Source organism: Tribolium madens, unplaced genomic scaffold (assembly GCF_015345945.1).
Source record: "Tribolium madens isolate multiple individuals breed KSU strain unplaced genomic scaffold, Tmad_KSU_1.1 Scaffold_1;HRSCAF=32;Tcas5.2_LG8, whole genome shotgun sequence".
In the NCBI taxonomy this organism is placed as follows: Eukaryota; Metazoa; Arthropoda; class Insecta; order Coleoptera; family Tenebrionidae; genus Tribolium; species Tribolium madens.
Window position 1 is genome coordinate 183,619 of NW_025400984.1, and position 16,850 is coordinate 200,468.

A 16,850-nucleotide genomic window follows, 5' to 3' on the forward strand; every position below is an offset into this window, starting at 1 on the left:
ATGGTTTACCATCCACGAGGTGGAATAAAGCGTCTGATTTACACTCAAACGAGTTGAATACAACATTTTATTCTTCGAATTAGACTCAACAACGCTTAAACTTGCTTTAAATCTGTTAAAAATAATTTGACGTTTTGTACTGAGAAATGCCAAACAGTTGTCAAAACTTCCTTACACGGGAGAAAAACCGTAAATTTTGACAGTGTCGAAGAATAAATTTTATTTATACATTACATACGCGTGACATCGTCCACATAAATTTCTAATATAAACTTTAGTTAATTTCAAAGAGGGAAGGTATACTAGATTTCATTGAAATTGGCATAGTAGGTGGGTATGGAATTTCGTATTTAAGTTTGTAGCCCTGCGCATGTCCCTGATATAACAGCTGATGGGGTTTTTGTTTTTCTTTGATTACTTACCTACATGGTTTATTGGACTGACATGACTGACATTTATTATTTTCGTTTTTTCACTGTTTTCGTTGCTTATTCGTTATTCCCACTATTTTTTCAAATTATAATTAAAAGTAGTTCTCTTCAGAACACCAGATTTAAACTACACGCTAAAGTGTGTTTGAAAACATAATCAATCTCTTTTTGTTGTTCCTGTTTTAGGCATTTTAGGTTAATTTAATGAAATATACCAATTTGAATTAAGCCAAATTACTTTATCCATGGCAAAACACGATTTTTCAGGCTTCAGTACGCGAAGCTTCATTTTGTACAGATTTCCTTTTTCCCCTCCGATCGCAACAACATTACCATTGTTTAAAAATTCAAAATTTTCTCCTAAATTTTTAATGACAAAATCCAAACCCCTTCTGACTGCACCTTTCACCGAAAACAAATTGTGTTTCATCTCCGTTGTGAATAAAATGTCTTTTAAAATTCCTAGAAGTCACTTACTATCAACGAAAGTCTGTATTTTCTACAAAGCAAATAGTGTATGTTTTTGGTGTTAAAACTACACCTACAAAGGGATGAAACAGGATGTTAAACTTTTTATGGAAAAAATTCTCTCTGAAAACCTGAAAACCTCTGAAAGAGGGTTCTTTAAAATTAAAATTTTAACTATCTTAACCTCACTTTTTTTAGTGACAAATTTAGTTCCTTAATATGTAAAGCGTTTTTCACATTTAAAGCGCGGTTTACACTATCATGGCCTACTGTTATGCCAATTTCAATGAAATAGATTATAACGTGAATTTATTCTTCGACTATGTCAAAATTTACGGTTTTTATTCCATGTAAGGAAGCTTTGACAACTGTTTGGCATTTCTTAATACGAACCGCGTCAGATTATTTTTAACAGATTTAAAGCAATTTTGAGCCTTGTTGAATCTAATTCGATTCGGACGTTTATTTCACGGAGTGGATTATTAAACCACGAGTGTTAACAACACTCAAACCGTGGTCTGCGTTGATTGAGAATAATAAAGTCTATGCCCATATGTCTATGCAATAGGCCAAAATCGTCAAAATGTTAAATTCCGGTAGATGACGCGCGCCTCACGCTCCAAATGAAACTGTAATTAGTGAAATTTGAAATTTTGCAAGAAGTGAAATGTGACCATTATTGACAGATTTAATCAAATATTGATCTGTCACACAACCAATCTATTTTTTCAGCTTAAGAAGCGCAGTATCATTTCAGACATTACATTATAATTCTTAAAATGCCAAGTATTCAAACTTGCTGTGTTCCAAACTGTGGACAAGGAAAGAAAGAGGATGTTATTTTACATCAATTTCCAAAAAGTAGAAATCAAAAGAACGAATGGATTAAGAAAATATTTGGTACCATCGGCAATATACCCCCAAATTCCGTGATTTATAGAAAATTCTTTGAAATAACGAGTTATTATAAAAAACAAAAATTGTTACCAAATGCAGTTCCATCCTTGCTGTTGAATTAAGTATAAAAGAATTACTCGTTTTCAGCTAATCTCTACCACTTCCATTAATTCAGAACGTAAGCTGTTAGAAACGCCTGCACCGTGTCTCCAATCCTTAGACTTATTTGACAAAAAATATTTAATTTCAAGTCCATTTCGATTTGATTTTGATTAACAAAGCGATTGAAAAGTAGGTGATACTCATGATTTTGATGTAAAAAATGTTCCAGATGCAATAATTTCGGAAGAAAAATTTGTCTTACTAGATAAAATTCAAAATTTAGAAAAAAAGTTACAGGAACTCAACGGGAAGCCAATATAACATTTCAAAAGTTGAATAAGCTGTACGAAAATAAACTTGAAAAAAGGAATTGCAGGAAAAAATTGACAATTACAGTAAAGGTCAACATTGTGTAGTGAAAATTGACTCAGATGCAAAGGACTTAGAACCAAGGGCTGTGTTTTTACTTGAGTTCATTTATAATTATTTTCTAAAAAACCCAAGATGGTTTTAAAGTTACAGTACGTTATTTGGTATTGCCTGGAGGTACACTTCTCCAAATGATTATGATATTGCAAGAAGAAGTCAATTTTTAAAAGCTCCATCATAAATAACTTGAACAGATATATGGGAAATTCTGAAGGGGCTTTCTCAAAGCAAAAAAATAATAGAGAAGAATAGGGAACTAATTAATAGAGGATAAAATTAATCCTTGTGTTTTTTATTCGAAGTATTGAAGAAATAATAAAGAGTTATTGTAATTTTCTTGTAAATTTGTAAAATAACTATTTAACCCTAATGTATTTTTTTTAATAAATAAAATTATATTTGCTTATAAATTGTTATAATTTTTGATATTTTTGGTCTAGTTCTTAGAAAAAAATACAATCAACAAAAAATTATTATACAACCCATAAAATACAAAAGAAAATTTTTATATACAAAAATTTATCAAAGTTTTAAACTGTATATTCCGTTGGAGCGCTGACTTTTCTGTTGACATTGCGTAGAATTTTTATTACTGTCAATCAACGCAAACGACGCTCAAATTCGTCAAATAAATAACTATTATACAGGGTGATTCACGAGGACTAATGAGCCTGAGCAAATTCTTGATGCAACCAACATTACAGTTTCATAGGTCAGGTAGATTTCAAAGATTTTTTGTAATAAATATGAAATCATAGCAAGCACACTTACAATTTGTCAGTTTTGATATTAAAATAATGAAAAACAGAAATAATTGAAATGCCAACACAATAATGGGTATATTAAAATACGAAAGCACAAAGTAACTTGCGAAAGTGTAATGGAGGCTGCATCAAGAATTTGGTCAGGCTCATTATTCCTCGTGAATCACCCTGTATTTCGTTCGCCAACTCAAATCATCGCGAAAGATGAGAATTTTCAAAAAAATGTATTTTAGTACACCTTTACAACCACTAAAGAACATGTCTTTCAAATTTTATGTTTATGTTTTCGTTTAAAAGTTTGCACCACGCTTCACCCTCTTAAAAACTTATTTTGTAAAAATCTTGGTCCTGGTGCACCTCTACACCCTCTAAGAAACATATCTTCCAAATTTCATCTTTCTATTTTCGTTTATGTTTTCGTTTAAAAGTTTACACCCCACCCCGTTTTACCCCCTTAAATACTTATTTTAGAAAAATCTTGGTACCAATACACCAAATATCATGTTTCTATTTTCGTTTAAACCGGTACACCCCATTTTACCTTCTTTTCTAAGGGGGTGAATAAGTTTCTACTTATTATTTTTGAAAAATCTTGTCTTAGTGCACCTATACAACTGCTAAGGAACATATTCGTATTTTACAAATTTTTTGTTTCTATCTTCGTTTATACATTTACACCCCACTTCACCCTCGTAGAGATCGATTTTCGAAAAATCCTTTCTTAGCGGACCTCTACACCCAAGGAACGTATCTGCCAAATTTTATGTTTTTTGCTTGGGTGGATTAGGCAATGCGTTACTGTCAGTCAGTCAGTCACGGAACTCATTTATACAGGGTGTGTCAGAAAAAAATTCCAAGTAAGATAAGATACCAGGAACATGGAAAAAATGTTTAAAAAATTCTATCTGTCAAATAATTTTGACATTTGATATTTTTTATGTCTATTTAATGATAATCTTGTATGTTTTTTTTTATAATTATTTAGTAAAAGTACAAAATTTTTGCCAACAAAAGTCACAAATAACATTAAACAGTTACAATTTAGGACAATGCTTCCTTGTTTCCTCTTCTAATAGCCTGTAAAAAAAACATCGTCAATTATTTTGCATCAGAAATAAATAGAGTGAAAGTGTCAGGTTTAAACTCTCATAACTTCGAAATTTTTTACATAGAATTTTTTTAACATTTTTTCCATGTTCCTGTTATCATATGTACAGTCACCCAAAAAGAAAATGACGCGTCCATAAACTAACGCCTGCCGATCCCATGACCGCAACCAACCCCTGTCATAAATTATCAGAGTTCGTAAAATAGTTTTGAGTAATGTCCGACATTTCGTTTATCGTCTTTTGGAATGTTTAATTAATCCAAAGAATGTAGGTGTATTTGGTTGCAAAAAAAATCGGAAAATGTCAAAGCATAAAAATGTCAGATTTTTATATTTATTCATAGTTTGAACATGGCTTAATTCTAAAAGGTTAAAATAAAACTGACAGTTAATCGCAGTACTCACTACTCATTGAATTTTTTGGTAAGTACTCAACTAATTGATTATCTTGATTTGCATTTAATGCTCTCGGCATTTATGTGCGGCATTGCATAAAAAATTATTTGAATATGACAGATGGCAAACTGACATCTAAATTGACAAAGGCAAAACTTGTTTCATTCTAAAGAAAATTCAGTTTTCCGTTTTTATTGCAATCAACTTGTATTTCTGAAGGCGGCCGAAGGGAGCCGAGGGCATTTTCTTCAAGGGATTAACGACGTTTGTTTCATACAAAACTTTCTTCCCTTCAGACTAAGTTAATAATAACATAAGATTGTCCAATTGTCCAATAATGTCAAATAACAATAATTTGTCAAAATATTCAATTGCAATTTCAAGGATAAAAATTAGTATCAAGAAGTTTGTTTATGGCAAAAACCACTCAAAAGATTCAATTCATTTAATTCCAGTTGATTTTAAGAATAAAATGGGTATCTCATTTATTTTATTTCCGGAGAAATAAAGTACCAAATATGTATGTACACCCGGGGAAAAAACTATTCACCAGTCTAAATTGGCGCTCACGCTGTGCTTTGTTGCAATAGTGTTTCAAACTAACTAGTTGAGGAGCAGGTATAATATGTTGTAAAACCCTTATTTAAGAAGATGGTCTGGACTGGAGGACACACGTTTCTTGAAAACTGTGTTATGGAAAATTGCTTCAATGAGTATGTCCCCGGATTGGGTTTATAGAGGAATTTTTTTTATCTTTGATTATACGCCAAAACTGCAAAAGAAAAACATTTCTTGCTTTATCTGAAACGAGCAAATTTTTAATTAAAACTTTACTATTCTAACTTAATAGAAAAAAAGTTAATTTTTCTCTTGATTTTGGACTTATTTTTTGTGAATTATTTTTCTCAGCGTTTTAAATCCCATCACATTGGCGGTTTTACTTTTTTAATAACAATGTGCCAAATGAGTTTACGCAAGTTAAATAACAATAATGTTCAAGAAAAATATAATTTTAATAAATGGCAATTCTAAAAAACAGCTTTAAGATAAAAAATACAAAGTTATTTTTAACAAAAACAATTATTATTCAATTAATTAATTAATTTTCAAAGTGACATCGTGGTCAAAAAACTAAATCGCCATTGTAATGAGATTTAAAAAGCAGAGAAAAATTATTATTATTATTATTATTATTATTATTATTAGTATATATCGAGCGATCAAGATAATTTGTAATCGAGTCCAAAAACGTATGTCTGTAAAATTATCTGGATCGCTCGATATATAATAATAATAATAGTTATTTATTGTAAGAGTGGATTAGATAGCGTTTTATCCACACACGACTGCAATATAACGTTTTATCCACAATCACAGGCCCAAATTATTCCAAACTAAATTAAAAATTAAACTGACATTTAAACGTCACGCCAAATGTGCTTTCGATTAAACGTAGTAAGCTGTTACGCGGTGCCCTGGTTACTAACAGTGGGATAAAGTTACTTTATTCCACTAGTAGATAAAGTGATACTTTATACGTATACTTTATACGTGTGGAATAAAGTCTCTTTATAGATTGATTGTGGATAATAATAATTTTTCTCTGCTTTGTAAATATTATCACATTGGCGATTTAACTACTCGTAACTATTAAAAACGAGGTAATAAAGCGTCACTTTACTCCCTGTTGAGAGGAAATATTTCTTAACTATAATATAAGACAGAAAAAGCGATGATTTGAAATTAATTTATTGGTCTGTGCCCAGGCCTGTGCTTTTTTACCCACGGAGCAAAAAAATTAATTGATACAAAAAGATAATGTGATAAGTTATAGGTACCTATACGTACAGTCGCGGCCCTTGAAAACTAAGACATTCACTTTTGGTATACTATTTGCTATTTTAAAAATTGGTAAAGTGTAAATTCGGTTTTCATCTAGGATAACAATGTCAATTTCAATTTTTCGGATTCGAATGGTTTTGCAATAAAATATTAGTTATTTCTGTCTACAAACTCGAAGTTCATTGTTTTGAAGTAAAGTTTTCTATTCTACGACACCGACTCGTAATTATTTGAATGACATTTTAGAATCTTCAGTTGCAGGCCATTTTACGATGCAAAATTTTGGATTTGTCACATTGTCTTAGTTTTCAACGGCCGCGACTGTACACGATCCGTTGCGCTCTAATGTATGCCACCATATTACACTATATTACACTTTATATTATTATTAATGAATGAAATGAAACATTATTAAAGTATTCTTAAGTTGTATGTACTCTTTTCTATATTTTTCCCTACTTCTTTTTACGTTATCACATCGACGCATCATTACAAGATGCTATTCATTCTTTCACTGGCTGAAAAGCAAAAACTTGTGTCCGAATAGTGAAAGAAGAGATGCGATGAGCGATAGGTTCTATTCGAGGCCGAAGCTAAGCAAGTTTAAGACGACCGGTTTGATGTTTGATGTACTGTAAATTGTGGAACCATGGCACTTGTTGAGTCAAATAATGTAACACCGCTGTGAAGGCCAAACCGGCTAAAAACGAAATCACAAAAAGTACTCGAAATATTACATTTTTGGGCAAAACTCAAGGCGTTCTGTAAAATTTTAAAAATCTTTAAATACAGGGTGATTCAGATAAGATAATGAGCCCGACGTCCAAAAATCAAATTTCATTTACGTTTTGTTCTAATTTTAATTACGATTTGCATTTGCAATCCAAGTTATCTTATGTTGCTCTGACAGTGCCATTTATGATTTATAAAAAAAACTGTTTGCCTACCTTTAATGTTTAATTCTTTCATACATTTTGTATTGGGTTTACACCGAAAAGATTTCTCTAATTTCGCTACCATTCCGCGAGAACTGAATGGCACTAATGATCGTTCTCTGCACTGATGTCAGAGTGACATAAGATGATAACTTGGATTCAACCTGCAAATCCTAATTTAAATTGGATCAAAGGCGTAAATGGAATTTGTTTTTTGGGTTGCATCGCCAGATCGTCAGGCTCATTACCTTATCTGAATCGCCCTGTATTACTATAATGATAATAATAAAATATTAGGGACCAATTTTGAGAACATTTTATTGCAATAAAATTTTAATTTATTATTTAATTAAATTTTTACTGGCCTTGTATAAATAGGCTCCAATTATCTTTTAAAAAGTATACAAACTTCTCTTAATTATGTGGATTCAAATTTTACTTCAAAGTGTAAAAGATGTGTTTATAAACATTTTTCTCTACTAAGTGCAGATCCTTCATTGAGGCAGTAAAATAATTGTCAATTGAACGTTTTCTTTCGCAGTTTGTGGAAGTGGCACCGAAAAGTACCCAAGAACTGGTCGCTGGTACGAGACTGTGTGCTTACTGGAGTCAGCAATATCGCTGTTTATACCCAGGAAGTGTGGCGGAACCGGGTACTCCGGATCCTGCTCTCGACTCCAAGTTTGTTGCCGTGGAATTTGATGATGGTGATAGTGGAAGAATAGCTTTAGAGGATATCAGGCTATTACCACCAGATTACCCAATCATTGGTGAGCTCATCTCCTTTCATTTGTGAAATAATTGACGATAAAGCCAATTGACTCCGCAAGTGTGACGTAGAAGTGTGTGGTAGGTCCAGGTTTGCGTTCCACTCAAACAAAGCGTGCAATAGTATATTAAGCATCAAGAACGGTAAGGACATTTTACCGATCGAAGACAGTTGTTTGGAGGAGGAGCACAGCGACGACTCCAATTATTGTCTGAAATCGGTAAACCCGGGATGCTTGTGACATTTTTTGCGCGATTGGTTTTTGTTAGTTTTTTTAAATAAAATATCTAAAAAAATGTTCTAAAAAGCCAAAATACTTTGGTGACGTTTTTGAATGCTTACCTACTTAGCTACAATAAACAAAATGCTTACCGATGAGTTTGGGATAGCAACGAGTAAATACAACTTGCTGTCTTGAAAACAGACGTAGTAAATAATCGAATAGAGTCTAATCGCGCAAAAAGCTTTTAACTTCGATTACTTCACCGTTGTTAGTTTTGCGTGTTAAAATTTATACGTTTACATATTTATATAGATACGTTTTAGTGATTACAACGTAACGTGCTTAGTAAATCTTACTCCAGGTACCTCGAATCTTGAAGAAACATGTATAAAAAGTTGCCTACTTTTAATTTAATTTTTGCTTTATATTAAATAATCAAGAACAGTTGTGAAATTCGCATAATAATAGGAAAGTGTGTTTTTAAATTACCTATAAGATGTTTTTTTTTTCAATGCGATATACCGTTATCAAAAAATCTTATAAATAAGATTTTCACATTTTATTCAATAAAAAAATATCTATTCATTTATTTAAAGCAGGAATCATATCGGTATTTTCCTATAAAGAAACACTATAAACATCAAGAAACCCTTCAAGTTTAAATTTGCTGCTAAAAACAGTGAAATAAATGTACATGTAATAGGTATACGGTAACTCTCAGAGGGTCTGGAGCCTTAATTTAACTCAATTTCCACTAAACCAATTCCCATCACTGAAAAAATACGCACTCATACTTAAAATTTAGGTTAAGATTTAACCACCGTTAGTTATCCTGGATCTTAACCCTGTACTGAAATACCGGGCGTTAGAATAATAAATAACAGAAAGCAGAATGTTCTTTTTTATATGTTATTATGTATTTTTAATTTCCAGAATATGATCCTAATCCTCTACTCAGCCTCAGCAAACGCCGCCGTCGTACTTCGACTAGTGTTTCAACTGAAGAACGCCGACAGGTCCCTGTCCAACAACCACCACCCCCAATTACAACTGTTGAACCACTAAAACCTATCCCTGAAATAGAAAAAGACACAGAAAAAGAAAATAAAGACATCAATAAACCCGACACGGAATCTCACAAAGAACGTAAACGATTGAAGAAAAAGAAACGTGAGAAATTGAAACAAAGACTTCTTCACGAAGACAAAAAGAAGAAGAAAAAACATAAGTGTACTGATGAGTTTTGTAAACATAAGAAACATCATAAGAAACACAGAAAACACAAGAAACATCATCATTATGATGAAAAGAAGGATGTGCAAGTGGTGCAATCGATCGAAGTTCCAGACTGTGATAGTGAAAGTGTCGAGCGTGTCGAAGAGGATGATTCATCTGTTTTTAATCCAGAAGATGAAGTTACCATCGATGATATTATTGAAGCAAAAGCAAAATCTAAGGTAATATTTTATAAAATGTTGCTTATTTTCTAGTTTTTTAAATTCTACAGAAAACTAAAAAAATAAGAGACAGACAAGAGTCATGTGAAAGCCGAAGTAAAATGAGCGCATTTTTACCGGCAAGACAATTGTGGGGTTGGTCTGGAAAGGGGTATAAAAGGCCGAGGGCCAAAGGTAGATCGAGAAAACAATTCTACAAAGCCATCCAACGTGGAAAGGAGACAATAACTGTATGTATAGTCTGTTTTTTTAAATTCATTATCATCTAGGTTTAGTCGAATAAAAAGTTCACTTTATTGTTATAATTATAACATCTAATGTTTTTCATCTTTATCATGAAAAGGTAAGCTATGTATATTATTGAAAATATAACATCAGCTAACCACACTTTTATAAAATCTTACTATTTTAACCAAATTGGGACATAAAAAAAATCAAAAAGAAAAATGTATTCAAATAGCAGCGAATGTAATACGTTTACACGTGTTATCGTGAATTGGATGAATCGAAACACATAACACAATCAGTGCATTTGGGTGACAACTCTTATACATTTATTGGCTTATGCTTGCATGATCGTTTTAACAGTAATTTTTATTGACAACTCTGAAATAGAGTTGTGAATGCATGAAAATTCTTTTTTTTTTTGTTAAATCTTATTATTTTGCTTAATGTAATTGATCATTTTTTTGATATGATAAAAATTCTTACACCTTACTGGAGTATTTTTTTTGTTTCATTAAAGCCCGCTTTTTTGTAAAGTCGCGGTCAATTCGTAGTGGCCACTTCTCTGTATAAATTTGTAAAAATCGAGTGGTGTAAATCCGACTTTAAACATCCTATTGTTTTTTTAGGGACATATCTACCAAAAATGCCAATTCTCAAAAAGTCGGGTTAGAATACTTCACATATAAAATCTACTGCGCCTGTCACAATTGTTGATACAATTTAGTTAATTCTGCTGCCAACATGGACACAACCCGTACACTAGAGGTGGCGGGCTAGAGGCTGTCAACTTTACAATATATTAAATGACCACTATGAATTGACCGCGACTAGAAACGAATAGTTTTTGTGTCAATAATTTGCAAGTTACTTTGCACATGTTTTGATGTGATGTTTTCGTTACGTTATTACTGCGTAATAAACTTGCTTAAATTCGACAGTGTGATAAAATGTTTATGATAAGTTGTCCTTTTTTGCCTGTATGTTCTTATATATCTTATTAAAAAATGGATATGGAGAAATACTTATTTATTTTACAAGTGTTGAAAAGCAACTTTCTCATGCTAATGTTTAAATTGCATGAACTTAAGCATAACGAAGGCTTTTTCACAAGTAGGACACATTTGTTTTTTCTACGACCTTTCAATAAATTATTAACAGTTTACAACTAATTACCGTTAGCAGTCTAGTGACAATGACAAAATGAAATTTTAGGATAACTACTATACACGTCAATACAATTTGCTGTTTTCACACTGTAACTTATTTTTCATTCTAGTTTTGCCTTGTCAACGAAAAGATTAACTTTCTTTGCAATGAAACTGACTTTAAGGTAGTGGTCGTAGGAAAAACTTACCACAATTTTAGAGTTGCTTTCTTATGTCCCAATGTAAAGTTACACTACTACCATCAAAATTATGTGTTAATGTCTTAAGTTTTTTGTTTAATTTTTTGTAAAAACCACTTGAGGTAAGATAGTCTTCGCACATTTTCGTATATGAGAGAAAAACAGGTAAGATCATAAGAACGATAAATGTTTAGGAAAGCATAAAGTAACTCAATTAATATTTAAAAAACGAAGAAGAAAAATGAGATATGTGTTTGTTGGGAAAAGAAGTGTTTGTTATGTTATAAGTAAGTGGGACTTAATTAAAATAAGTATTTAACTTCCAAATATGACGGTTAAAGATCAATTGTACCCATTTGAGTAAATAACAGAGCATTTTCTTTTTTGGCTGTTTGCAATACTACAACTGATAACAGATTTTTTTAACTATTTCAAGTTTCATGATGCATGCTTGTCAATGTCAAACTGTCAACAACCGGAAATTAAAGTTACATTTCTAGCCTTTAAGAGTAATTATCAGTATTGCCAACTCAAACAGTTATTCTTGATCACCTGGTAGGGATTTGATATACAGATTTGTCAACAAGAAATTACCACCTAGGATTTGAAGTAATTTTGAATGTCTAAGGTTGGTTACCCCTTGTTGCTGACGGTTGACGTTTTCTGTCAATTATACATACAAGCTGACAGGTGACAACCTAAATTTTGACACTAGTTACAAAATCTTTTGTTTGTCACCAGAAACAAACCTAACCAAATTTATGGCAACCTATTCACAAATATCCCCAAATTTTAGGGGGTAATTTCTTATTGATACGACAATAAATTTTAGAATCTTCTGACTAATATTATACATATTGCAAAATAAGTTTAAAGAACTGTGGGTATTTTAAAGACAGACTATATTACAGAAAGTCAACATATCAAAATGATAATGCGTACAGATGTGTATGTAGAAGATTACTGTTGAATTTAAGCAAACTAATACTTCTCATCTTAACGGAAACCGTTAAAATTACTTTCACCTTGAAAGAACTAGAAATTCGATAACAAATTATATTTTGTCTGGAATGTTTCATTAAAATCAATACAATAAATACTTTTGTTCCAAAAATACACCTAACATGTACTAAGTCACATCACTTAGTATATTTTTACACTGATTTTGTTTTATGTAATCGTAAATACACATTACACATTATATATTTTTTTTAATCCAAAATACTTTAACGTCGTAAGGTCGATATGAAGCAGATAGCAGACGCGATTGAATGTAAAATCGAGACGACATCCCAGATTTTACAATAAACCGAGTGTGTTATTTTAGTTTCAACCGTACTCAGTAATTTTTGGTTACAGGGAAGGATTATGGCGAAATTATTTATAAATAACGTCAAATAATGTAAAACTTGACGCAAGTAACCTGTCTAGTGTAACATTCGTTATAATTTTTAACGGCAGTTACAATTAATGAAATTTCTGTCTGTCATCGAGAGAGTATCACAAAAATTTATAAATAATTTTAAAATATTATTGGAATTGGAATACTATAACGTTTTTCCATTTGATTTGTTTAAATGTTTATAATCACCCCAACGAAATTTAAATGAATCCAAACCAAATAACATTTGAAATTCAAATTACTAGCTCTGACTAAGGCGAGATTCTTTTAACAGATTTCGCATTTTGATGTTAAGTTTATTTTTTCACAAAAGCAGATTTGTTTGACCTTGTGATATTTCGCCGAATCAGTGTTAGTGCATGCCTGAACTTATAGCTAAAACATTTTTATTAAACTATTTTAATGTAAAGGTCGGCGATTCAGCTGTATTCCTTTCCACCGGAAGACCTGATAGACCTTATATTGGGAAAATTGAAGCCATGTGGGAACTTTGCGGAACAATGGTTGTTAAAGTGAAGTGGTTTTATCACCCTGAAGAGACAATTGGTTGTCCTTTGAATTTGCAGTATCCTGTAAGTTGTCTCTTAATTTTCTTGAGTTTATTTAACAATTCATGCATAGGGAGCTCTTTTTGAATCGCCACACATTGATGAAAATGACGTTCAAACAATTTCACACAAATGTGAAGTGCTACCGTTAGAGGAGTACACCGAACGACTTGGAGACGATCCGCAACGTTACGCTATGATCTACGACAACAACGACATCTATTACTTGGCGGGATATTACGATCCGACCACAACCACCCTTAAAATGGAACCGAATATTCCTTTTTCAAAACCAGACTGACACAGTAAAGACAAAACTGTAGCAATAATGCAATCTTTGAATAACAATAACTACAAGTAAAATAAGATAGTGATTTTTGGTGCTATATTGGAAATGTATATTATTATGTTTTTCTCGTTTGAATTTGATGTTTCAGTTGAAGTGTTAAGTTTCAAATTGATTGTAGTGTTTATTTGGAAGTGTTGTGTTGAATTTAACAACAAATGTACAAATAATACTACTTCTTAAGTGGATTTTTTTGAATGCATTTTTGGATTGATTTGATAGAACAATTCTTAGAAGTATTAATTTGTATCGTGTACCAGTTTTTTTTAGTTTTAATGTTTGTTTTAAGACAATCTGAGCAGTGGATTTTTTTCTATTTTGTACAATTAATTTTTACTGATAGTTACATGTGGATTTTTCTATCAAATTCAGTGTTGTAGATATATTTCAAATGTAAATAATCTTAATGTTATAGTTTTGCACAATGTAGATTGAAAAATATATTTTCATAGAATTTGCCAATAGGATAAGTCATAACGGTCTTATAATATTGGTATCCATAAAAATGTCTCATCAATCTTTGGAACTATTGGTCTGATATGGGTGCCTAATTTTGTACATTATATCTAAAAAGACCTAATGGCTACTATTGGAAACAGTATTTTATCAAAAACTTTGAAATTGTTTGACATCTTACTGCATGTACTTAACGTAAAGTGGTGGAAATTAGTCGATAAGATTTTCAGAAGCAGTCATTAAAATGGTTGTATAGGGTTAGACCCGAGGTATTTAAAAGTGCGAAAAAAAAACTATATTTTTTTAAAAGGTAGATTTTAATAACGAGACTGGCCAAGTGTCTTGTCAAAAATTTCAGAGTTTTCTTAGTGTTAATTTTTTTTTAAATAAATGTGCAATGTACTCATGTTTTTAGTATGTACTTAGATCTCTCAATACTATAAATATATCCATATGTAGTAGCTTTCAAATATGCTTAATTATATAATAGAACACAATAAATGTCTCCATACTTGAAGAAAGAATTACATGAAATATCATTCTTCCCAAATATTTTCTTTAAATTTATACCAATACGCTTATTAAAATCAATTTAGTTTTAGGTGCTTATAACTATACTTTCTCAAATTATAGTCTGAGTTTGTAATATCTATGTGATTTTTAATATATCTTTTTAAAAACATGTTTTTTTAAAATTATATCAACATTCTATAATTTCATAATGTATTCAATAAATGAGTACGCAACAATGTTGATGTATTTTTATTTAACACTCATATAGGTGCTTTTTGATTTACTTAAAAAATGTAAAAAACGAATATACTTACAATTATCATCGTTTAATTATTTATTAAAAACTTAAAAAACTCTATTTTCTAAATGTATCTCTGTTTAGACATGTATACAAGAGAATATTTTTATTATTGGTGTGTATAAAAAGTAATATTTTTGCATACTATGTATTTGAAAAGTGGTGCTAATTAAAGCAAACAATATTATTGCATTGATGATAAGCAGGGTCTATTTAAAATGAAAATAATAACATGTATATATTATACATTTTTTTGCTTATCTTGTAAATATGCTGCAATATTTTCTCTGATATTAAATATACGAGTTTATAGAAACATTTTGTTTTAATGTTTAACCTTCGTTGTTTTAGATCATACGACCTGATTACTCATTTCAGCAACTAATATTGTAGAAATGTAAAAATAGATACTTTTTGTATTTCCAATATTCAACTGATAGTATAGTACCTAACATGTGGCATGTTGAATTATTAAGTAAATCAAAATATACATACATCTAATTCAGCTATTGTATTATTATAAATTTCCAGACCCTGAAATATATATATTACAAAAAGTTTTGAATTTAGAACATTTTGCGTTACAAATAACAAGCGCGCGATGCGGTTTCTTACATAGCTAAATTATTTAAGTTCGTCATAACTTCTATACAAGGTGTTTACGGTCTTGGAGTTAAAATTGATCTAGTAATAGAAGAGTACAGAAATACTGTAACCTAGAAAAAAACTCACACAATTGTTATTATTAAGTACGTTGTACTCCAAAATATTGGTATACGGTTTGAGAGTCACTGGAATAAGTTCCTTGTTCAGATAAAATTGTATTGTTTCAACAAATAAAAATATCGTATCCATGACAATGAAAGTGAAAAGTCACTTCATAGTTTTGACACTGTCATCATTTGATTTGCTTTTGCTTTAGTTTTTATCAAAATGTGAAGATCTCTTCCAGCGAAATGGTTTCCAATAGGTTTGATTCGTTTTTCTTATTTTTTTCCAAATTTATAAACATGGATGGCGGCAAAAAATATTACAATAATAAATTGGTTGTCGTGATTATGATTTACGGTGAAACACAAGGTAATTTACCAATGGCCATTGTTGCAGCCGAAACAGTAGTTCTCAAAAAAATATAATAAAATAAATTATTTCCTTTCACAACGTGAATTTTTGTTTCATGTAGCGTATTACTCGTAGTTTTCTTGTACCGTGAATTTCATCTCCTTTAAATTTCAACCTGAAGACCGTAAACACCCTGTATAGGGTGAATGAAAAGTAGGGAGAATAAGCTTAAACAACGTCTGTGAAGAAATAATACCTCCCCGAAATTTAGTTGTTCTGCAATAGAATTAATTAAGACAGAAGTTACATAAATTACAAATATCAATTGGAAAAAATTGTGTAGAACACGTTATTCGCGAAGAAAACATCTGTAGAAGTAGATTGGTAACAGAATTAATTATTCATGTGGACGACGAGTCCAACGACGAAAGTGATGAAGTAGATTTTTTTCGGTATTTATTTTTCTCGCCATTTTATTTCTTGTACCTAATTATTATTATTTATCAACTATGGAAATAAAGATCATTCTTACAATTAATAAATACTATGTATTTAATTTTCCAAATTTATTCCATTTTAAGCCCATCATGTTGTATCTAAGTAATGTTGAATCACAATTAAGAAATCTGTTTTGAATTTTCTCTCTAATAAATTATTAACATTACTTGAAAATATTAAGAAGAGGACTTGTAAACGCAGACAATTTTTAAAACACAAAAGTATAAGAATACGGGCCTGGACCAGCATTGTGGAAATCTGTTTACCTCGCTTTATTGTGGTCTAGAAATGATGGAATTAGTGGAAATTAAATAGAAGATGAAGTCATAAACA

The 16,850-nt window shown here is 30.9% G+C and overlaps 1 protein-coding gene across 3 annotated transcripts in view; it reads left to right on the forward strand.

The window, feature by feature from the left end:
- The window catches only part of LOC123004453 (protein winged eye), a 106,421-nt gene extending 91,148 nt beyond the window's left edge, over window positions 1–15,273 (forward strand). For all 3 annotated transcript variants that reach the window (XM_044397737.1, XM_044397738.1, XM_044397739.1), the window contains 5 exons: window positions 7,914–8,142; window positions 9,298–9,821; window positions 9,872–10,051; window positions 13,207–13,368; window positions 13,418–15,273. In XM_044397737.1, the coding sequence (XP_044253672.1) occupies window positions 7,914–8,142; window positions 9,298–9,821; window positions 9,872–10,051; window positions 13,207–13,368; window positions 13,418–13,645 (1,323 nt within the window). In that variant the 3' untranslated portion in view covers window positions 13,646–15,273. The remainder of the gene's footprint in view (window positions 1–7,913; window positions 8,143–9,297; window positions 9,822–9,871; window positions 10,052–13,206; window positions 13,369–13,417) is intronic.
- Window positions 15,274–16,850: the final 1,577 nt, after the last annotated feature.